A 24,863-nucleotide genomic window follows, 5' to 3' on the forward strand; every position below is an offset into this window, starting at 1 on the left:
TTTAATACAACTTGTACTTTTATTCCTTTCTTTTTCTTTTCTTTCTGGAGAGTGCTTGTTGTATTTTATTCTATATTTCTATTTCATTGGCCAAAGCTTTGATTGGGTCCAAAGGCAAGGGACAGCAAATAAGTTTTAAGTTTAGGTTTTTTTCTTTTCTACCCACTTGCATTTTATTTTTTTTTAATTGATACTAGGGAAACAAAATAAAAAAGATAGGACTTTAAATCAGCAAGTGGAGCTTTGGAGGGTAAAGTACTGTTTTTTCCTTCCTATTTTTCTTTTCTTCTTTGCAACCATGTTGTTAAACCTTAATGTCTTAACGAGACTTAAAAAAGTTTCACATTCATAAATGAAAAGTTTATTTAAAGAATCGCGATATCCCATTTAATATATCCAAAATAAATTATTGATGTAATTTATATAAAAATTTTAAGTTATTTATTATTAATAACTTGAGTATTGTTGGATTAGTGACATATTTGGGTTAAATACATAATAATTTTACTTTTTCTATAAAAAATGATAGGAAAAAAAAAGGACAAAAGAAAATGGTCAAAGGCAAAACTCATATGTAAATAGAAAAAAAAAAATGTCTTTGGACCGGATAGTAGCTGTGACAAATAAATTGGGCCAAGTCCATATGCTATTACATTATATTTATTTTATAAATTGTGACTTAGTTTTTTACAATTTCGAAATTAAAGGTAAGGGTAATTTTGTATATTCAAGTTTTACCCTAGTGAGGGAATATTGCTTTCCGCAAGGCCTAAACAAAAAGATTCTCAATTTCAATCTCAAATTGGGATATGAAACCTCTCAATATTATCATCTATTTTAAAAATATAAGATGTTCAAGCAGTCAAAGAATCATCTTTGAAAAAATATATATAAATATAAATTTTGATTCGATTTACCTTTTTAATTTTTCTCTTTTCACTTGAAAAATGTGTATGAAGATAAAACTAGGAGGAAAAAAAAAGATTGGGAATAAAATTATAAATGAAAAGGATTTTTTTTATCAATTTGGAAAGATTAAAGTTAAAAAAAGAAAAAGAAACAAAAATCCATAGAGTTATTTTCCTATCATTTCCATCCAAGTGGACCAAAAGAAAAGAAGAAAACAACATAATTCTCGTTATACTCGTTTGCTTTCTTTCTCTTTCCGTCTTATCAAACTCCTAATTAAGGCATGACCAGAGTTGTTATAACCTAGTCGCTGACAACAACAAATCGGATAGAATTAAGCACCTAACACAGGTCAGGCATGACGTCCTTCCTTCCTTGCTAGCAGAAAGACCAAAATTGTTTGCCTCTAGACTCTAGAGCACGGTTGCTGTCAAATGCATTTTTGTTAGGAAAGGGAAGAAACAGAGTGCAGATGGCATCAAACGCTGAAGCTTAAATTTGAACTTGTTCTCGATCATCACTATATATTATGCAGTTGGAAGCTATCATTGACACCCGCTTTTTCTTACACAACTTTTGCCTTGCTACTCTCAATCTTTTGCATCTCCATTACAATATTAATACACTTTTATGGGTACCATTTTTTCTTATATATGAGTTTCAAATATATCCACTCTTCCAATTTCGACATGAGATTAAATATATGTATATGTTACATCAGTTGAAGACCATGATGGCTACAATCTGAACATGTGCAACAAGACATACACCTATTAATGACCCAATGAATCTCATATCAAAATTAAGTTCACTGCAAGGTTTCGACAATTTTCTAGTTGGGGGAGGATGCCCTTTACACTTGTAAATCAAATAAGTTCATTGAACAAGTGTTAAGACCACGTGACCTGTTTTTGATGTTGGATCCAACTCTCAACTGTATGTCAACTTTACTTTCTTTGTTTCTTTTTAATCTTTCCCCTGTTTTCTTTTGTTTTAATTTGGTGTTCTTTGCAAGTGATTTCTTTTGTCTCGCTTCTCTAGCGAGTGAGTGACCATGTATAATAATTTAATAATTATTATTTTTTATAAAAAAGAAAATATTTTATAAAGGAAAGAAATAATTAGAAAAAGCCAAAAATAAATGACTCATTCTTGGAGTGTAGCCATGTGACACACACCAGGTAGTTGCAAATTGCAACCTTTTGCAATAACTTTTGAGTGTGGAGGCAAATTGGACCACCCACGTTTCCGATATCACACCAAATCCTAACAACAACATGGCTCCCTTTGGGTTGTAGGGTGCACCCACTTTCTCTTCCATGGCTTTGATTCTTTTTTATTATGAATCTCATTTTTTTAAACTATTATAATAATTTTAAAAAATAATGTTCTTCCCCAAGATCCTACTTGCAAGTTTGCAACCCTAACAAGTTGGGTAATTTATTTGTGATCATGATTGGCTTCCTCTGTTCTGGTTTGCTGCATTGATTACTTTGCTGATAAGAAAGAAAACTATATTTTATTTGCTCATACTTTCACCTGTGGTTGCTTTTTGGGTTTTTTCTCACTTTTTGGCAAAGCTTTTTCCAATGGCAATGGCATGGTATCCAAGAAAATTCCCCACTTAGATCCTTTGCTTTTCCCCTTTTCTCTTATAGTACTGTAATATTACCAACTATAATGGCAATTTTTTCCTTGGTCCATGTGACAAATTCCAATATCATAAGATCTGCAGGACAAAGAAAAGATTAGACCTAAACTGAAACCAATGCATTGTCTTATCCAAGTTTTTGGAGAAACAATGATTTCAAGCTCCTTTTTAATTTTTTTTTAAATCATTCTTTTAGAATTTCTCCTCTTTTCCCTTCTTTTTTTTTTTAGTAATAACACTGATCTTCGTTTCGATTTATTATTGCTCTCAAATTAAGTCCAATCTTAGGAGAAAGCATTCAAGTTGACCATGTGACATTCAATTTGGATCTCTAATCATTTATGTCTTTATTTAAATGCTAGTAATTAGTTGCTAACTTAGTAAGACAGCTATGGAAGTAGGAACCAAGAAATCGGTTGAACGAAGACAGCTAAAAACTTGCATTCAGTATTTGTTTACAAATCAAATTATAGATTTTATATCATGCAAAACTAGTATTCTATCTGCTCTATATTTCTAGCTTATTAATTTTGTTTTTTTAATATTCATAAGTATATAATATGGCTGTACCAAAATTTAAGACAACTAGGTGAGCTTTTTGGGGCAAATTTAGGTTAGCTTCGTCACTTTTTTTTCCCTTTAATGGACAATGGCCCATTTTTAGTAATTTAAACCATGCAAATTAAAATGATTCAGAAAGCTCAAAGGCTGAAATCAAAGACCATTTTTAAAATTTTAAATTGGATAAATGATTAGGTTAATGCTTCCATGATGCTTACAAATAAAGGTTCCAAAGTAATCAAACATTAAATATATATATAATTCAAGAAAATGCTAAAGAAAGTGAGGTTGTACCTTCTCAATTTTTCTTCTTCTTTTGGATTCTTCATGCACCAACTTCAAACCTACTCCTCCCTTAGTGACTCCATAAAGTTTCTCTAATCAAAATATGTAGTAATTAACTCATTGTTGTACTTTTTACATTATACCTTTTGTTGGTAATATGTTATCCTACTTTCATGGTTTCACTTTATCCTTATCTTTATCATAATTTTATCTTATTTAGCATTTTACGCATAATTAAAAATTAGGATCGAGATGATACGCAACTTCAAATCTAAAACCAAACAGGCCTTAGTTTAAAATTAAGGCGTAGTTTGACAATTAACCGAGAGAGGAATTGGAGGGGAGCGGAGGAGAGGAAGGGGATTTGCCATTTTGACAGTGAAGAGAGCAAGGATCGCACATGCCAAGGTGCACCTTTGGGGCTAAACCCGAGTGGATCACAGTCATATTAGCAGGAAATAAAAGCGCTGGTGGGTCTGCAGTAAACGACCCAGGTTGTCCGCTTCGTTTTCCGTACCCGCTTGTGCGCATGTTAGCCAAGAGCAGAGAATAATCCAGACCTGCTGGAGGAGGGAAGACCAACTGGGCCAATAAGAAAGCGCCATCCTGGAAAAATTTAAGACTCCCGAAGCCGGCCTTTAGCTTATGTAATCATTCAAGAAAAAGAGCAATTCCCTGAGCCCGGCGCATTTTAGCACTCTGAGAGAGAGGGGAAGCAAAGCACATGGGGTGCTGAAACAATGGTGTGTTTTTTGCAGTGACTGCAACACAAGAGCTTCACAATTATTTTTATTTTTACGAGTCACCCTTATCTGCTAAGGTATATAATACACTAATCATTGCCTTGGGTTTGTCAACTCATCGGGATTTTGCAGCTTGTTGTGGTCAACTCTTTTGTGATTTGCTGTTAATTCAATGGTTGCCATCCAATATCAAAACACTAGTATTACTATTAACTATAACTAACTATTAAGCTTCTTTTTTGGAAATTCTTTTGGGTAGGTTTTTGTGTAAATAGGGTAATTTCAACTATGGTTACAACAATTATATGATTTATATATTACATGATTCTTTAATTAAAAAGATATTTAAATATAAATTCCATTGATAAAAGACTTATAAAAGAAGTTAAGAATTTAAAACTAAAACTCATAGAGAATACATTAATATGCTACACATCTCTTTAAACTCTCAATTGTAACGTTTTAACCTCTTTCATCCAAAAAATAAGCAAATTCAATCCTCTTGAGGAAAGGAATTAAGACAATGAAATAAACAAAATACAAATTGAACTGTAGCACATCATTATAATAGCAATAAATTGATGAAAATACAATGAAAATCATTCTTCAAACTTAAGCATCATTCTCTTCTTATTTTAAATTATTTTAATCTACAAGCAAAGGGGAAAAAAGCCCAATTTGTTATCATTTTTGTACATAGAAAAAATATAAAAAAAAAAGAAAAAAGAAAAAAGAAAGAGCAACCAAAAATTTGAAAAGTGAACATATTCAATGTGGGCCTTTCGTGCCAACTACATTTATTGCTCCCATTGAAATCCACTTAAAAGAAAAAAAAATTAAAATAATATAGAAGAAAGAACATGAAAATAAAAAATAAATCTGTAACATCCAGGGGAGATTATATTAAGTCCCAGCTGGTTGTGTCGGCGTAGAGTATAGCATTCCCATAAGCTCCCTCTCTGCCGCTCTCCCCCGAAAAGAATAAAATAAAATAAAATAGTGAGTTAATTAAGTTTTAACCTTTGGTTAACTACTAACCGTCTTGCTTAGTTACTTAACCACCTTCTCTCTCCCCCCCAACAAAATTCCTAACTTAAAAAACAAAGTTTGAAAAATTTTCTCTTTTGTTTCCTGCTATAGAGTGAAGTGAAAGAGAAAGCTTTTGAGAACTCAAAAGCAATGAGAAAAGGAGGAGAGGATCGTAGACGAAGATTTCGATGGCTTTGAATAATGATCATTGAGCGATTCTTTTTGAATTGAAACGCATTGGCAGCATTGGAATTGAAGCGAAGAATCCGACAATGATTCCGAGATCCGGAGAAGAAATGTTTTAAGACGAAAGTGAATTGATTTTTACTCTTTTTTTCTCGTCTTAATTGCTTTCTTGTTTCGAAATTTGAAATTTGGAAAAAAGATCGAGTAAAGAGTTGATAGCAATGGAGTCGCGAATGGATCATTACGAGATAATGGAACAGATCGGCCGCGGCGCTTTCGGTGCTGCCATTCTCGTTCACCACAAATCCGAGAAGAAAAAGTATTTTTCTTTTACTTTCTCCCTTTCTGAACCTTTTATAATGTGTAATTATTTTTTTATTATTTATTTTGTTTTGAAAACTCTTCAGGTATGTGTTGAAGAAGATCAGATTGGCGCGGCAAACGGAGCGTTGCAGGAGATCTGCACATCAAGAAGTTAGTTAGTTAAATAATTCTAATTTGTTTTTGAAGTAAAATAATAGAGAGTTTAATTTTCAAATTTATAATTTGGTGTGAATTTTGTGGAGTGTAGATGGCACTTATTGCGCGAATTCAGCATCCTTACATTGTTGAATTTAAGGAAGCTTGGGTTGAGAAAGTAAGATACTTTACTACTTTTTTGTTGTTTTGCTACGATTCTTGAATCAAAAACTACTTTTAATAGTAGCTTGTTAAGTAAGAGACACCTTTTTTTTTTATGTTGATTCTGAGCTTTCTGATTGTAATGTAGGGTTGCTATGTTTGCATTGTTACTGGCTACTGTGAAGGTGGAGATATGTGAGTTTCTGAGCATGTATCGAATATTTTGATATGGAGTTTTTGGAATTTGAATCTGTAATTTTTGCAATGTGTCGAATTGTTCTTATTGTTATTCTTTTAACAGGGCTGAATTGATGAAAAAATCAAATGGGGTGTATTTCCCCGAGGAGGTAATATTCTTTCTTTATACCTTTTGATTGTACAATTTAGTTTCTTCTTGTGTTATGACCTATAGTTAACAGTAACATTGATGCTTATGAACATTGTGCAGAAACTTTGCAAGTGGTTCGCACAGCTGCTTCTGGCAGTTGACTATCTGCATTCAAATTTTGTTCTGCATCGGGACCTAAAGGTATGTGTGTAAATTTAGATTAGTCTTTCTATTAACTAATGATTTATGTCATTTTTGTGGCTACTTTGGCAGTGCTCCAACATATTTCTTACCAAAGACCAAGATGTCCGCCTTGGTGAGTTTGTCTTTTCCCTTTTCTTCATGGTTTCTTACAGATTCTCTCACTTTTTCCCTTTTTTTTTTCATCATTGATTTCTATTAGATACCCTACTTGATTGTATATGTTGTGATTGTTACCCTAAACTCTCTTTTCTGGTCTGTACTGGTTTAGGGGATTTTGGCCTTGCCAAGACTCTGAAGGCAGATGATTTGGCTTCCTCGGTATGTACTATGTAATGAAATTGTTATTTTGATAACCTTTTATTTTTATTCTTTTTCAACTATCTCCAATGATGGAAAAGATTTTTTGGGTCATTTTTTCTACCATTTCTCTTCTTTTTCTTTCTAAACTTGGGTAATAAGCTTATGCTACTAAGCTCGAAAACAGAGACATTTGTTAATATATGTGTCTGTTTGCTCGTGCCTCAACTTCCCTGTTCATTTTATGGAAAAAATCTTGCATGGTATGGTAGCATGGTACTCAGACAGTAGCTAATATATAACATATTCCACTTTATCAGGTTTTCTGTCACAGTCTAATATGTTGAGGAACTGATACCATAAAAACTAAAAAGATGTGTTAAGATGAACAGGCCTAGTGTGTCCGCAGCTTTCAGTTGAACTTAGTGCTAATTTTAGTTTTATCTGCTGAGAACAAATTGTTACTAATTGCCAAGTGAAAATTAAAATAAGACCAACTTAATTAACATAAATAATCATTTTTTTCTTCAAGAAAACAATTAAAAGCAAAAAAAGAATCTCTCATTGATACCTTAGTATTTTGTGGGCTGGACTCAATTGCTGAGTAATTAAGAATATGTACATGTATGCAAATTCTAGTTAGTTAGTTAAAGTGGGCTTATATTTGGCAATAGGAGAGAGATGTTCTTAAATTTTTTGAATTTTCTTGTATTAAGGATTTACTTAAAAGAAGCTAAAAATTGCAAAATGATTACATATTGGAGTGATGGAAATTAACCGCCACTCATATGTCTTATCATCATAAATGTCCAAAGATATAAGTTTTGTCTATAACAGTATCTATTGGGTTAGATTTTGTACTCCTCAATCCCTGCCCTCACACTTGGTATATTTGGACAATGGCAGTGGGGAGGAGGGAGTTAAAACCTGCACTTTGAGCCTCCAATGGTGGGGTATGGTAACAATCACTAGTTCAAACCTAGGTGTTCTCAAACCCTGTATATCGACAACCGACCATACTAAGAGTTTGGACCTTTTTCAGTAAACACAAAAATCATTTACCTTTGATATCATTTTTCATTTTGTATTTATTCTTCCTTATATAAGATTGTGCCCACTATTTGTGGTTCCACTGCATATTAATAGTTTTTTTATACATGGCTCAGGTGGTTGGAACTCCCAATTACATGTGTCCTGAATTGCTTGCTGATATTCCTTATGGTTTCAAGTCTGATATCTGGTCTCTGGGTATGTCTTTTCCTGAGTATATATTTGACATGTATAGATTCTTTTTTTTGACTAAATTACTTCTTGTTGAACAGGGTGCTGTATGTACGAGATGGCTGCTCATCGCCCTGCTTTTAAAGCTTTTGTAAGAGTTCTCACAGTTCTTTTGCTTGAATCTGTTTCTTGTATTCTGTAATGAGCTTGCAGCAACCCTTCTTTTTAGGTGAAAATTATATTCCATTTTGGCAAGTAGCATGTATTTCATTCTATATTATATTAAGCCAGGTAAAATTTCTAAGTTTTTGCTTCTTTTATTTTATTTTGGCATTTTCAGCATTTCCAAATGTAACAAAACTTTCTATCTGCTGTTTGTCTTAATTAGGAAGAAAGAGTAGCAACCTTTGTTAGGTTCATAACAGTTTTCTTTAAATTCCATGCTCCACTCTTTAAACAATGCTTTCAAAGTACTTAATTTTGTCTACTTGTCTGGTGTGATGTGATGTCCTTTGAAAGGTTTTCTGCAACTGCTAATTTTCTGCCTTCACTAACCATGTAAATTATACAAATTCGATTCAACTAATTTCTATCAAACTTTTTGTTCTAGGACATGGCTGGGTTGATAAGCAAGATAAATCGTTCCTCTATTGGCCCTTTGCCTTCTTGCTACTCTCCATCCTTGTAAGTCTTTATGCATTTTGGTAGAGCTCACTGTTTTTGTATGCTTTCATGATTACGAAGTATTCTCCATGATGTTTTATGCTCTGACTGTGCTTTTTAATGCTTTAAATTTTTCTCATTTTTCGTATTTCTTTATGATTTATTTTGTTCCATTTCTTCTAGGAATTGCTTCTTCTGTGCTACATAACTAGTGTATTTCATATCAACTCTTGGTTTCTACACAGTTTAACTTAGTTTCGGCTAGTTCTCAAATTAATGCTTAATTGCCAGGGTGTTTTGTCTCAACATACTATTTATTCTTTTTGTTTCCTTTTTCACTTTCAATTTAATTTTTATTTTTCTATATTTTATATTGGGATGAATTGCAGATCTCTGAAACAAATTCTTTCTTATGCATCTAGGAAAGTTGAAACTAGTTTCTACAAAAAGTGGAAACTCTGTTTTTTCCCTTTGTGGAACCAATAAAGCACAAAATATTGAATCTTCACTTAATTTCCCAAGGGACTGAGTAATCTGTATTTTGGTAGCACCACTAAACATGTTTAATGCTTTATCATATTTCAAATAATGATCTTGTCACTACATGATAGTTAATTTGCTTAATGTTACACACACAGGAAAACGCTTATCAAGGGCATGCTAAGAAAGAATCCAGAGCATCGACCCAGTGTAAGAGTTTCTATTTGTCCTCTTAAGAATTCTTCACCTGCAGGACTTAAATATAACAATTTGATTTTTCACCTTGGTTAGGCATCAGAGCTTTTGAAGCACCCTTATTTGCAGCCATATGTTGATCAGTATCGTCCATCCTTCAGCTGCCCTTCGACAAATTGCTCACCGGATAAGCATATTTCCGCTAATCGTGATACTAGGAAAAATATGGCTGAGAGTCAGAATAGTAATAGCTCATGTAGTGATAAAGATAGTTTGCTTTCAAGTGACAGAAATACTGCCACAATGGTTTCAAATAGCAATAGTAAGGCCACTGACACAGATGCAATTTCTATTGATGATGAAGATGGCACTGAGCAGCACCCAGCTAGCGAAGAAGAGAATGGCCCCACTATTTGCACTACCAAAGGTGATGAAAAAGTAATAGTAAAACCTTCTTATATGGAACAGGGATCTAACATTCAATCAAAGCAACCAAAAACCATAAAAAGTATAATGATGGCTTTGAAAGAAGGGAAAGTAAGAGAAAATGGTTCCCCAGTGAGAGGCAACCGTACAAAAGCTGTAGGTGGTTTGACTCAAAGAAATAATATAGAGGCATCACCCAAAGTTCTGAAGCCACCTGCTCCTGCTCTGGGTTCAAAGTCTAATGCAGATACACCAACAGTTGCTTCAGCAAAATTACCATTAGATGCTGCAAAAAGGATAACAGGATCACACACTTTAAAGCACCAGGTATGATTGCCAGTAACTGTTTTGTCTTTTAATTAAAAACTTTATTGGTATCTTCACTCATTTTTCAAGATTCATCTCTCCAGTTGCCTTTGATTGATTCCTCCCCAAAGACTAAACCTAGACACGAAGGGATTCCTCCACCTGCTCCTGGGAGGCATGTTGTTGAAGATGGATTATCTTCTAAGCCAAGGCAAAGAACTCCTCCTTCCAATGTGGCAAGAAGATCATTGATTACGGGCAGAATGAAGCATGCAGGAACTGATGTTTCAAATGTGGCAAGTAACATACCAAGGTTAGGATCTACAGAGATAAACCAGGAGCGTGAAGCCATTCCTCGTCAACTGCCCAATGGTTGCCTTATAAATGCTTCTGGGGAGGTTATGCAAGAGCCTGAGATAGCTCTAAGTGTAACTACCAAGGGGGTGCAAACAGATAGCAGTAATTCTATCTCCTCTTCAATCTCAATTCAAGCATTTGAGATATGTGATGATGCAACAACCCCTTTTATTGACATGACAGAACAGACACATGATCGTGAGATAATCACCCACATCAAGAGCTTGGAATCACATCCACTATTCAGCTCTCCTGCTTCTCTGCAATCAAAGATGCCTGAGGTTCTGTCGAGAGAAAGCCATGGGCACGATCATAAATCAGTAACTTGTTCAACTGAAGAATCTGGTCCGGCCCAAGATCTTCTGGATTTCACTTCAGTTGATGGAAGAGTGAGTTTGAGTGCCCCTTTGGACCTTCCACTCCCAAGTTCTGAAGAAATATCTGTTCATAGAGATGATACCGCTGTAAGCAGGGCAGTTTGTAGAGATGACAATCCTTTAAGCAGGACAAGTAGTAGGGATGTTGCTCCTTTGAGCAGGACAAGTAGCAGGGATGATGCACCTATAAGCACGCCAAGTCGTAGGGATGATGCCCTTATAAGCACTTTAAGTCGTAGGGATGATGCCCTTATAAGCAGGCCAATTATCAGGGATGATGCCCCTATAAGCAGGCCAATTATCAGGGATGATGCCCCTATAAGCAGTTTGAGTAACAGGGATGATGCCTCTATAAACAGGTTAAGTAGTGGGGAAGATGCCCCTGTAAGTGGGCCAACTACTGGAGAAGATTCCCCCATAAGCAGGCCAAGTAGTAAGCATGAAACTGTGGCAAGCAGACCTAGTAGTAGGCCTGATATGATGCTCCATTCAAATCTTTCTTCTGCATCCAGTGGTGATGACAAGTTCACTGTAATGGAACTTCTATCATCGGTTGCAGAAACTATGCCTTGCATTGCCTCGCCAATTTCATCTAGCCAGAAGAATTCACAGCCAGATAAAGGAATTAATCTGCATAATCCAGCAATTGAAAAACCAGGTGCGACCTCTCGTCCTCCAGCTTTTGATGATGTTATACATGTTATAAGGCACAGTAGCTTCCGAGTTGGCAGTGAGCAGCCAGTGATAGAAAAAGTAGAAATGGGTGTTCAAAATGTGGATGTTGGAAAACTCATAAATGTTGTGAGGGATGAAATAGATATGAGAAACATGACTAGTCCTGTGACCCTTAAGTCATCAAGTTGCTCTGAAGCTTTAAGTTCAAAATCAAATGCTTCGGATTATTCCGGTGTTAAAGAAACGGAAGATAGGAACCCCATTTCCTCATCTCCAAAATCTGATTCAGCAGAGCCTGTGAAAACCAGCTCTTCTGTGACAGAAGAGGAGACTTCAGCAAAGGAAACTTTGGATGTCAAATCTTTTAGGCAGAGGGCAGAGGCACTTGAAGGGCTTCTGGAATTGTCTGCAGAGTTACTGCAGCAGAACAGATTGGAAGAGCTCTCAGTTGTTTTGAAGCCTTTTGGGAAAGATAAGGTGTCACCGAGGGAGACAGCTATCTGGTTAGCCAAGAGTCTGAAAGGAATGATGATTGAGGAGTGTGGACGGAGTTCATGAAGTAATATTTCTGGGGGTAAGCCTTCTGTTTTGTTTTTACTTTTATTTATTCACGTTGCTGTGGTAATTGTTAGCTTCGTATCATGCTTATCACCTTTCACTTCCATTTGTATTTTTAAACAGAAAAACCAGGTCTTCTCCTTTTACCTCATTCTGTAATTCTTTCAATGCATTTTGTTGTTGTAAATAGTTGACAATACGAATTAAGTAAACTTGTTGTCCGGAGAAATGTACGGATATGCTATAGAACGTGGTGAATGCAAACCAAAGTGCAATTGCTATGATTTTTATCGGCTGTTTGGACATTGCAGCAATGCATATAGATCTCTGGATTTCTTTTTCCGGATATATCGAGCTTATGATTTGTTTTTTTAAAACTGCTTGCAGGACATCACTTCCCCTTAGCATTGTCAAAGCATTTCCATTTTACATTATCTGAATCAAGTGAGAATCAAAAGAAATCTTTGAAGAAGCAAACTGGCAAAACATTTTGATCATGTTGACTTTAATCGTAACCAGAAATGGCAAAACTTACGTTGTTAGATGATTTGAAGTTAAAATTTATAAGCTTTGCCAAATGCTAGTTTTAACAAAAGAAATGGTAATTTTAAGTGATATAAGAGAATCCTTTATTGTTAATCTCATTCTACTCATCTTTAATTCTCACTGTGAAATATGCCTTCTGGCACGAGCCTGAAATGCTTTTTCTTTGCCAATAGAGATTCTTTTGTTTATACAGTTTAGAGACACATCAAGGAATGAAGGAAGTATTTCAACCTAGTTAGAGTAGCTAGCACATCCTTTTTCCAATTGAATACCAAACCAATCAGCAGTCATGTTTATTCACATCTTCAAACCATTTGAGCTAAACTTTAATTTGTTTTTTGTTGTTTGCCATTGGAGCAAAATCTCAAACGAAATTGAAGTATTTGAGTTAATTAAATATATTAATATATTAATTAAATATCTTTTCTTTTATGGTACATGAGTATTTGTGTTAAATGTTAAGAGGTAATATTTATTTTTCATTTTACTCCGGAATTTAAACTTGTTGACACATTTATGCATTGAGGAGGTAGTTGCATGCATGTTACATATACATACATATTGTTTCAGATGGAGGTCGCCTCTCGCCTCCTCCTCTCCAGCCATCCACGTCACTATTTAAAGCATTTCCCCAAAAGAGAAAAATCTTAATATATATATATATGTATATCTTGTTAAAAGAATTTTATATTTTGAATTATATATTAATTCTATTTATGGTCTAACTCTAATTAAATAACAATATTATACTCTAACCAGTTAATTAATCAACCATTGTAATCTAACTAGCCAATTACCCAATACTAATATTGTATTTCGAACTATATCAATGAATTTGTACAATTATCTTAACACTTCCCTCAAACTCAAAAAGTGATTCTGTAGATACCAAATTCAGTTTGGAAACTAACTCCTGATATCGGTTAGTGGCTAAACAATGATCTCCAATGACAATACATCATTTTTTGGCATTCAATTAGAAAACTTTTCATACTTTGGACCCGTAGATTGTAGTTGCTTTTAGTCAAAACGGTTGCAATTGGCATAAATACTTCATATTTCTCCATCTTACAATCAAAATTAGCAGAAACAGAGATCAAAATGAAAGAATTAGTGATTTTACCAAAGTATAGATGTGGCAAAACATTTGATATATAGAACATGTGACAAAATACATGACAAAACATATGACAGATTATGTGGCAAAACACGTAGTAAAATACATCATAGAGCACATAATAGAATACATGATAAGAAAAGTAATAGAATACATGACAAAATATGTGACAAAATAAGTGATGGATTCATGATTGAACACATAACACAACATGTGTGATGTGGCAGAAAAAATGGCAAGTAGATGACATGACAAATGGCATGAAAACTAAGATGTCGTGGTAAAAGACATCAATACATGAGCTATTGGCAAAAGACATCAACACATGGGCAACTTATGCATGAGACTATAAAAGTTTAACAATGAGTATTTTTGTCATTTACCACGTATTTTTTTTTTTTAAAATTATTCTTGCTAACCAATCATTAGAATAATTATAATAGTAGTTCTCATCTTATTTCATTTTCATGAATCAAACTATGCACTAACTGTTTTTTTCTTATTTTAATTCTATTTTCCTCTATTCTATTTCGTGAACTTAACATGCCTTAAGAGTTTTAATACTTTACAATTTCTAGCAATTCAACAGCTTGATATTTGCCCACAAAAAATATAAAGAACTATCAAACACAAGAGAAAAAATAAAAATACATTAGATTTAAATAAATGTAATTTGATGGATGTAAAGTTGACATAATTAAAATAATATTCGACTTTCACACATATCGTAAATAAACAGAAATACATATCATAAAAAAAACTAATAATAACTTTGCAATCATCATATATTGATGATTTAAACGAACATTCTTTTTCCCAAGCTTTCAAGTCCCCGTAACCATTCTAAGTAAAATAAAATTCAGAAAAATATTACGCAATAATGAGACATAAATATTATAATAATTATTATAATTTTACATCAATTACAAATGGAAACAAAAAAAAAAACAAAACAAAGAAAAGTTAAAATAACAAAATAAAAAATAATGTTAATAAACATGAAAAAACAAAAAAAGAAATCATGTTTTTAATGGTACTAACCAAAGAAACGAATGCATTAATCATTACTGGTTAAACTGAAAGATAAAAGCATATATTATAATATATCATGGAAAAATTAATTTATAAGCATTATTATAAGTTTAGCACATTAGTTCTTAATTATTTACAACATGACATTAAATTTAATTTTTAGTATAAATTAAAGAGCTTAAATATTATTTTTTTGCATAAATTTATTTGACCAAAGATTAATTATAATTAATTCAATACCTTTTAGAAATTTGACATTAATCACTGAAGTGTTTAGCGGCTTTCCCAAAATAGCAAAAAAAAAAAAAAATTCAAAAAGGAATGCTCATGGCAGCTCGTTGTTCTTGTCATGGTTATTTTTGAACCTCATAATAAAATCCCAACTAAAGAAAACAACATACCTCCAAAAGAAAAACATAGGAATAAGATTCAAAATAAATAAACATGTTTCTTCAAACAAATATTTATATTGCATTAAGTTTTTTTTTTGTATAATTTTACTTTAATATAATTTTTTAATCTTTGATAAGAGTATAAATAATTCGATAAGTGCGTCTAAAGTCAAAATGGAAATTCGCCCCAATTCCAAATAGTGCTGGTTGTCCAACTGGTTGCTTGAATTGATTTCTGACTACATAGTCAAGTAAAAGAAAAAAAAAATACAGGACATTTTAGAAGAGAAGTAAAAACACAACTAGAACATAAAAAATAAAAACTAAATATGATAGGTAGGCATGTAGTTTTATACATGAAGGTATAATGGTGCTAATATATAAATTTAACATCTTGGTATATGGTGTATTTTTATTTTATCATTAAAGTCATAATGGTGCAACATAGATATTCAATATCTTTGACATGGAATTCTTATTATGCAATAAAGATAAAATGGTGCTTGTGTGAACATATACCTTGATATGTTAATTTGACTTTTTGATTGAACATTAAGGTATAATGGTCTTGATTGAGAAAGATGGAAATGTGTGTAAGCTTGTAAAGTTTTTGTATGGATTAGAACAAACACTTAAACAATGACATCAAAGGTTGATGAGGTTGTTCTAGCTAATGGCTACAAGATTAATTAATTTGACAAATGTGACTATAATAAATTCTATAATAGAATTTGAATTTTAGCATTAATAGCTACTGAAAGGAAGAGAAATGGTTGAAAATTTTGTTATTAGATATAAAGTTGTGACCACAATTGGTGCTAGTCATTTTCATATATTGTGACAATGAAGTAATAATGTGTGTAGCACACAATAAGATGTATAATGTAAAGTTTAGACATATAAGTTTACCACATGCCTACTTAAGAGAATTAGGCTTAAATGGCACTGTAACAACAATTTATGTTAAATCTTGCAAGAATTTGACTAATCCACTTACCAAAGCTTTGCTAAGAGAGGTTGTAAAATCAACATCTATATGAATATTGAAGGGTAAGGAAAAATTCTACCTATATGAATATTGAAGGGTTAAAAGGGTTTACTCTTGTAAATATTCATGAAACTAGGATTAGCACAAATGCCATATAAGTGCTAAAGCTGTTGGCAAAATCTTAAAGCGATTAGATAATATTATGTATGTGATAATTTCAGTTATGACATAAAAATTTGTGGTTCAAATCTTTGAGATATTTTCTATACTAGTAGAAAGTTCAAATCTTTGAGATATTTTCTATTATGCATAATATTATTAATATAAAAACTAGTAGAAGATTGTTGGATAGTTTGTAATATTTGAGAGTTTCATATTGGAAGGTAATTATTCAAGATGTAATTGATCAAATTAAAGATAACTCTTTGAATAAATAGAAATGGTTTCAACAAACACAACTATAAGAAATTGGTCTATAGACACGTTTATTGAAACACAATAGACACATCTATAGAAACACTATAGACATATCTATTGACACAACTTTTCGGTGTCTATAAAAAGAACATACTTCCAAAATAGACTTGAACCTTAAAAAGCATTCTGCAATAGACTTGTTATATCTTGGAGTGTTATTATCTATAAATCCCTATAGCAGGCAACAATTCTTTAAAGAAAGTGTATTGCAACATGCCTTAAGCCTTTTTTTCCTCTTTTTTTATACTATTTTTCCTAATAGACTCGATCCCCTCCAAAAGCCTTCCTTCACTTGAGGGGGGCAGACTTTTGCTTGGAGCAACTACATTGCTCTTGGTGTGGTTAAGCTAGAGACATATTCACACATCCTTCTCACATGCCATTTTAGTTGGACAGTATGGGTTATTGTTCTTCAATGGTGAGGGATATTAGGGTCCTCTCCTTGTAATATATCATCCTTTTACAGTCTTGGGTTGGTTGTGCCTTGGTAAGCGACACACACTAGCAGTGGATGATAGTTTGTGGTGCCACGTTTTGGTTTCTGTGGTTGGCTCATAATGAGTCAATTTTAGCGACAAAGAATGGGAAGGGTTGAAATATTCTTTCTTATTAAAATGTGATCTATCCTCTGGGTGTGTGCATGTGATGGCGTTGATGTAGTTGATGATATTAGTTGGTGGTTTGAACTTGAAACACATCTATTATACGGTCCCTCCTCCACTCACGACTAAGGGTCTTTTAGATACCCTTATCTGAAGGTGAGTTTAAATTCAATGTGGATGGCTTAGTAAGGGGTAAACGAGGTCCAAGAAGATGTGGTGGAGTCTTGTGCAACTCTGATGTGAGTTGCCCACTTGGTATCTAAGACTCCAACTTTGTAGAGCTTATGACCATTCTTCATGCACTGTGCCTTTTCTCCTGTTCATCATTTGCAATTCTAAGTTGATTATTGAATCTGACTCCAAGAATGCTCTATTGTGGGTGACCAACTCTGATACGAGGCCTTCGCATAAGTGGTATTTGTTTAATGAGATTGATGCACTTATTCTTTTGCTAGGCATGGTATCCTTTGCCCATACTCTACAAGAAGGTAATTGTTTTGCAAATTCCTAATGAAGTTGGAGTTGTAGTTGTTGATTTTTTTTACCTAAATGCACGTTATTACAAACAAGTAATATAGTAATAGGTAGAGTATCATTCTCACAGGATTTGTTCTTAAATTTTTACTAAGTACTAAAAATTTATAACTAATCAAGTTTATTTAAGTAACCAAAATTTGTAGAAAATCAATTAAAATAAAATTAAAGTAAACACTAAATTAACTAATCGAAATTAAATTTACCTAAGAAAGACAGTGGACCAAAGACCTAAGATTATGGGTTCATTCAACACTTCATTTGATACCACATTCTCTAATTATTTATTTTCCTAGATGTTTTTACTAACCTAAAATCCAAAGCTATATACAAGCCTTCATCGAGATGCTTGCACAAATACATAACTTAATTAATTCACTATATGTCCATAAGAATCAATTAAATTAAGTTCATTAATGTAGTTTTTTAATTTGGCTATGTATGATAATTAGCGTATGTTTACCTGAATCGTCAATTAAATCACCTAAGTGACATGAACATATACGATTCAAATCTTACCCAATCTCTAAAATCTCTTTGTCGAGTTTATTTAGATTCACAAATTAGTTAATTATTGATCTACAATTAAAAGCATTAAGACAATTTAAATAAGCAAAACTAAACCCATTCTTGATAAATAAAGAGAAACTAATATTCAAACTACATGTGATATCCACCACAATCTCTAGAAAAACAAATTTGGTCATAATATCTAAAGAAAATTTATCAAAGAAATTTAGCTTTGAATTAAGTCAAAAGAAAATAAGAATAATACAAAATAAAGAAAGCAACTAATATTGAAGCTTTGTGGTCTTGAATCTCTCTTAATTGCTCTTGTTTTCTTGCTTGATTCTTAGCTCAAAATCTCCAAAAAAGCTGCTGCTGTTTTTTCTCAAAAATTCTCTAAAAAAGTTCCTTAAATAAGCACAAGTTAACCTAATTTTCAATTTTCCGTTAGAAATTTTTTTTTATGGAAACAACGCTCGCTTCACTTTGAGAGTCGCGACCCTCCAGTGTTCTATCTTGTGTTGCTCTTCAATGCAGGACTCTATTTTTGACATAAATTTTGACTACCTTCCACTCTGAACTGGGAAAGTGATAAATAGAAAAGTTGACTTTTTTTTCAGCGTTTCTATTGGTCTAAGAATCACCTCATAACTGTGATCCCCATATATGAGCCGATATTTACACTCGTAGTTTTTAATGCATTTAATTACAAATTTTCATTCGTCTGACCAAAAAAAAAACAAAGCAAGAATGAGAAAGACAAAATGAGACAAGGGTCGGTTTGGTAACTAAAAAATAATTTGTTAGGAAAAATTTTTTCTGTGTAAAATATTTTACAAAAAAATTTAATATTTTCTATTGTTGGAATAAACTGTCGAAAATATTTTTTTATTATTTAAATCATCTTGTGGAAAATATTTTTCACCATCATTGTTGAAGTTATTTGGGTGTTAAAATGATAAATAAGAGTTGATTATAAAACAATGGTGCTATTTGGTTTTCACATTAAAATTAAGAATGAAAAGGAAAATGGAGAATATTGATAATGATATTTTTTAAAACATTTAATCACATGTTATAGTGAAAGTAATTTTTAGAAAATTTCTATCTCATCATCTTTTACCATCAAACTATAAAATTATCAATATTCGTCAAACTTACCATACTAAGCTTAGTAGAAGCAATTTTTCTATTTTCAGTAAAGTGTCTTATGCCTCTCCAGAGGTAAGACATTTTAGGCGTAAAATATTTTATGTGATCAATGTGTATTTTTGTTATTGATCCGTAAAATGTTTTACATGTAAAATAATTTTTTTATCTATCAAATAAATATAAATTCTAAATACATTTTTCAGAAAATATTTTACGATGAAACAAATGGATCCAAAAATGACAAATGAAAACAAATGGTAAAAATATAGTATAAAACCAGCTGGAACAAAAAAAAAAGCAAAAATAAAAAACAAAAACAAAAAAGGGTAAGAGAAAATGGGAACCAACCAAAGTAACGAAGAGAAAGAAGAAGAAAAAACTTGAGGAAAACCATAGCTAAATAAAATAAAAAACCCTGTAGTGAAAAGGGTGGAGCAAATGAAAAAAAGAAAAAACACCTTCACACAAAAAGACCAAAAAATCAAACGCCCAAAACAAAAATCTTAAAATACTCTCTAAAGAAAGGAACTTCCTCAATTAAAAGTCCAAGGATACTCTGCAAATGAAAAAAATGCCAACAAAACCATAAAAAAAATCTCTAACATGATGCCACGTGGGCTTGCAGCGTGTGTCAAACCGGCAACATCCACCACGAGGCAAGCCACGGGTCTCACATCCTCTTCCAAAGACCCAATGCCCCACATCACCCAATTGAAGCCCTATGGGAAGTTTCTCCAAAGATACTGCCAAGCATTCTAATCACACGCTACTTGTTAGACAATTGGCTAGTTCAGATGCCGTCCGACTTTTAATATAGGGTTATTGATTAATACATTCAATTAAATATTATTTAACACATATTTGTTTATTTAATAGAATAATAATAATAATAATAATAATTTTTATTAAATTAAGAGAAACAATTAATTAATAACAAAATTCTTTTGAGTTAATATCACCTGAATTATTATAAAAAAAAAAAAGGAAAACCAGTTTTATTGCCTTTCCTATTGCTGCGATTATTCTGTACATATGTACCGGGACCTACACTCTGTCTGATTGAAATATTCAAAAGCGTCTCCACCCCCCACAGTTACGTAGCAATATTCTCATCAACTTTATCTATAAGACTATATAGGCCAACAAAAGTATACGCGTCTTTCTTCGCCGATTTAAGGAAATCCCATCTCTCACACTTGTAATTTCCCTCTCATCCTTTTTCTCTTTTCTCTGCCAACTACCTAGCCTGCCTGTTACACCAACTAAAGCCTGTTAAGTCATTGATCAAATAGGACAAACATAGTCATATAAGAATGTAGCAACTTGACAGCTCTTCAACAACCATTTCCTCCTTTAACATAACATCACAATCCCAACAGGCAAACCTCACTCCTCGCTTTCAAGCTTTGCACCATAACAACAACTCGAGAAGGTTCCTCTTCGAGCGCCGTCTTCTCGTGGCAATAGTTTTGTTGTTTGTCACAATAAGGGTCGTCAACTTCACTGCATGGCGCATCCTTCATCCACTCCCTCCTGTTTTTGAAGTCAACTCATTTAACAATTCAAACGGTTCCCTAAACACAGCGCTAAACCATGGTTGTGACATTCTATTTACCATTACAAACGTGAACAAGAAGCTGAGCTTGCTTATGGACCATTTTGAAATCGTTTTGTTTCAAGGAAAAACGAGGAATTCAAAAGAAATGACGCCTGCAGGTGAATCGCTGTACCTAGAGAAGAATAACCCAACAAATTTTCCTATTCATGTAAGGGTGCTTCAGCTACTGGTACCTTAGTCCTGCAGGTGAATCTCATGGAGGGTTTTTTGCAGAGATTTGAGTGTAAGATTTGTATCTCTAGGGATCTTATTGGTGGAAGAGGGAAATGCTCATTTCATGTTGCCTAGATTAGTTAGTCCAATTAATATCACTTGACGTGGACTCTTAATGTCTGTTCCTAGACATCTCTTCTTCGGCCTCAGAATTTTTCTGAATAGTTTTCTCAGCTACTGATATGGTTTCTTAGACAACAACATTTAATAGGTTCTTTCGTTGCAGAAGTGGTTTTTAATTTTTTTCGATAGTTTTGGAGATGGGAGAGACATTCGAAACTTTGCACCCCCTTGGTGAGAGATGCAGCTTATACCTATATGTTGGTAAGAGTTGTTTTGATATAAAAGTTTAGACAACTCTATGATTTATCATTGTTAATTTGTTTCCTTATTATTTTCCAATCTTTTGTCAACATCTTCTGTTTTTCCATTTCCGTTTTCTGCTAATGTTCTTCCCAATAATTGGTTTTCTAATGTTTGGAGTCATATATATGCTGTGAGTAGTGACCATGCAAGGAAGCATATTTGAATATGACTACTTTTATACTTTATACTAGATAATTATGATTAATTAAAAGGTGGTATCAAAACATCAAATATCAAGAATTCATTTGAATAACCTATTGCTTTTAAAGGGAATAACTTTTTGTTGATGTTTGATGTAAGGATAATCTTCAGACTACCTTTTGTCGATACCACATCAAAAGTCGAGGAATGTTCATGTAAAATTGTCATCACTGTAAAACAGGTGGCTGCTCAGTTATATTCACGGAAAGCAACTGTAACTATTTATAACCACTCGGTTCGGAATTTCCTTGCAAAACAAACAGACAAAAGTGAAGTTAGACAGCGGTTTTAGTATTTTTAGTATGTACCATTGAAAGGGAAATTATTTTGAATGTTTGATTCATGTTGTGTTTCGGATGATGGTTCAAACCCAAGTCCTCAATGGTTAGATGCCTTTTTAAAAGTCTTAAATTCACATTTAGAGAAAGAGTAAAATGAGATTTATGATATGGAGAGACATACAAGTGGTTTTATTTATTTTTGAGTAAAATATTTAGATCTTTTAAATTTTAATTGAAATTTAACATTTCATTTAAAAAAAAAATCTTTCGCTGGATAAATAGGTCTAACCATTAATCAAGTGTTAGTATTTTTATTAATTTGATAACGTAAAAATATTGAAAAAATAATTTATCTTTTATTAATTTGAAAAATTACTATTATATAATTTTTTTTTGAAAAAAAAAAATTCAAGGGAGCATGGTGATTGGAAGTGTTGTTTTTGGTAGTGCAAGCAAAATGAAGTTTCATATATTACCCAAAAAAGAAAAATTCGTTCATGGTTTTATAGCTTGGTCATTTCTTTTTTGATTACTCAAAATAAATTGACTAGAAAAAGTAATTTACCAGGATAAATTTTGATACGTATATTATCACTGGAGTTAGACCAAATAATAAAAATAAGGATAAGCGAAGGTAAGTAGCGTGGTTAAGGGTTGATTAATTAGAGCTATTGTATGAGCACCAACATATATATATATATATATATATATATATGCATGTTCTGGAAGGAATAGCTTGTTACCATAAGCAGTCATATATGTATGGCATTGGTGGCTGAATGAGAACCAAGCATGGTTTGCATTGCACTATTTGTGCAGTCAAATATGGTGATGCTTCCGCTCCAGACATTTTTAAGGCTTGTTAGCATAGTTTACATTCTTTCGCTGCTTTGTAGTCTTCGGAACAAAAACACCCAAAACAACCTGAAATGTGATTTGAATGGATTTGTCTGCAGTCATTTTCTTTTAAATCTTTTTTGTGTCTTCAACGACGTTGCTGTGATGCCACTCGCTGACACGTTTGCTAGCCTACGCTACGTGCATGTCCCTCGGGTTCCTGGAAGAAATTACGTCAACTTCTCTTTGCTTTTCTATTTGCAGCACCGTCTTTACCTGTGGACTTGTTTTTTGTCATTTAGCTTAAAATATTCAAAGCACGTGGCTAATGGGGCCCTCTCCCGTTTCCACGGAGGCAAAAGTAGTGGTCACGCGTCCTTGTTTTCTATATATTCAGTCCCTCCCTCTCCAGCCTCCCCTCCCATTCCCATTACATTATGTTTTTTCCTTCCTCTTTCTCTTTCTACCTCAGGCAACAAGCTTAGGCAATTAAACTAACAATAGCCCGCCTGTGAGTTTATTAATCAAGTCAACTAACACAAAGATACTGCTATAACCATGTCTTCAACAGCCAATTCCTCCCTTACCTTTAGTATAACATCCCAAAACACTCACGCTCTGCAGCCTAATAACAACATTTCAAGAAATTCCCTCTTGGTCCGTCGTCTGATCTTGTCAATACTATCATTGTTTGCAATAATCAGCCTCCTCAACTTCATCGTATGGCGTATCATTCATCCTCTGCCTCCTGTTTTTGAAGTCGACTCCTTTTGCATTTCAACTACTCCCCCAAAACACTCACCCCTCACAAGCACAGCTTATGACATCCAATTCGGCATTACAAACCCCAACAAGAAGCTGAGTGTGCTTATGGACAAGTTCGAAATTCTCGTTTTTCATGGGAAAAACATGATTTCAAGAGAGCGGATGGGACCTGTGTACCTAAAGAAGATGAGCAAAAAAAGTAGCAATATCCCAAGGGACTTACCTCACTTGCATGGAAAGATGCTTAAGTTCAAAAGCATTCGATGGAGCAAACGGGGAGTGACCTTTGATGTCAAAGTGAAATTTCAAGTAAGATACTTGGCTTGGAGTTGGTTGCCCAAGAGGGCAGACATGGAGATTTCTTGCAGAGATTTGAGTGTAAGGTTTTTATCTGCACAAGGGAAAGGAGCTCTTATGGGTGGAAGAAGGGAATGCTCAGCTCATTTTCAATAGACAAGTGCTCGAAAAAAGAGAAAAGGTTGATTAGTACTCTTTTATCTGTTCCAAGACAAAAGCTACACACACCTCTTCTTTGGGCTCGCGATAATCTTTATGAATACTTTAGTCAGCAATACATAGTTTATAGAGGAAATACCGATATAGTGTCTCAGTTTGAGAAATTGTTATTTAGCTTTGGAGAGAGAGAGACAGCTTTTATTAACCAAGTTAAGTTATATTATGTGTTTCAGCCATTTGCCTAAAGTTGTTTTGATATAAAAGTCGTATTATAATATATGTTTGTGGAGTCATGAATTGAATGGTTCGACTCTGGCTCTGGGGGTGCGAGTTTGATAGGGTAATGCACTATGGACAGAATGGGGGTTATGATATGGCTGTCTTGTTAGGATAATTTACAACTCTCCCCTGTTTCTTAGTGTAATTTTGACTGTCCTTACGTCTGTATGCTGTTGCTGCCCTTACTCGAGTGGTTCTGCATAGGATGGTTTGGCTTGTTTTGGGGCTATTGTTGTGTATTTTTAAACCCCCAGCCCAAGCACTTGAAGCTTTTTTTTTTTTGCTCTTTTTTATACAGAAAATAGAACCACCAATGACTTTAGCAGCTAAAGGACCGTTGTGTTTGTGACAACGGTTGAACTTATTAACTTTTAAATTTTTTTTTTTGAAAAGCATGATCATTTTATTTCCTTAAGCGAATTGGATTT

At 33.3% G+C, this 24,863-nt stretch overlaps 2 protein-coding genes across 2 annotated transcripts; both read left to right on the forward strand.

The window, feature by feature from the left end:
• The first annotated feature begins 5,070 nt into the window (after window positions 1-5,070).
• Window positions 5,071-12,420, forward strand: NEK6 (serine/threonine-protein kinase NEK5). The gene is made up of 14 exons (XM_021422239.2): window positions 5,071-5,683; window positions 5,772-5,838; window positions 5,936-6,001; window positions 6,134-6,180; window positions 6,287-6,332; window positions 6,434-6,514; window positions 6,587-6,629; window positions 6,786-6,835; window positions 7,981-8,062; window positions 8,137-8,186; window positions 8,646-8,719; window positions 9,337-9,388; window positions 9,470-10,126; window positions 10,210-12,420. The coding sequence occupies exons 1-14, from the start codon at window positions 5,586-5,588 to the stop codon at window positions 12,070-12,072; spliced, it is 3,276 nt and encodes a 1,091-aa protein (XP_021277914.1). The 5' UTR covers window positions 5,071-5,585; the 3' UTR covers window positions 12,073-12,420.
• Window positions 12,421-23,493: 11,073 nt separating this feature from the next.
• On the forward strand, window positions 23,494-24,153 carry LOC110412398 (uncharacterized). Its single transcript, XM_021422928.1, has one exon. It carries the CDS (start codon window positions 23,494-23,496, stop codon window positions 24,151-24,153), a length of 660 nt encoding a protein of 219 aa, XP_021278603.1.
• The last annotated feature ends 710 nt before the right edge of the window (window positions 24,154-24,863 follow it).

This window comes from Theobroma umbraticum, unplaced genomic scaffold, assembly GCF_002168275.2.
Source record: "Theobroma umbraticum cultivar Fairchild unplaced genomic scaffold, ASM216827v3 scaffold_95.0, whole genome shotgun sequence".
Lineage (NCBI taxonomy): Eukaryota > Viridiplantae > Streptophyta > Magnoliopsida > Malvales > Malvaceae > Theobroma > Theobroma umbraticum.

Bases quoted from the DNA above. Each gene is read 5' to 3' on its own strand.
- NEK6 (XM_021422239.2), top strand. From the start codon at position 5,586: ATGGAGTCGCGAATGGATCATTACGAGATAATGGAACAGATCGGCCGC. The intron at 6,333-6,433 runs GTAATATTCTTT...AACATTGTGCAG, and splicing joins GGGTGTATTTCCCCGAGGAG to AAACTTTGCAAGTGGTTCGC. The intron at 6,515-6,586 runs GTATGTGTGTAA...CTACTTTGGCAG, and splicing joins TTCTGCATCGGGACCTAAAG to TGCTCCAACATATTTCTTAC.
- LOC110412398 (XM_021422928.1), top strand. From the start codon at position 23,494: ATGTCTTCAACAGCCAATTCCTCCCTTACCTTTAGTATAACATCCCAA.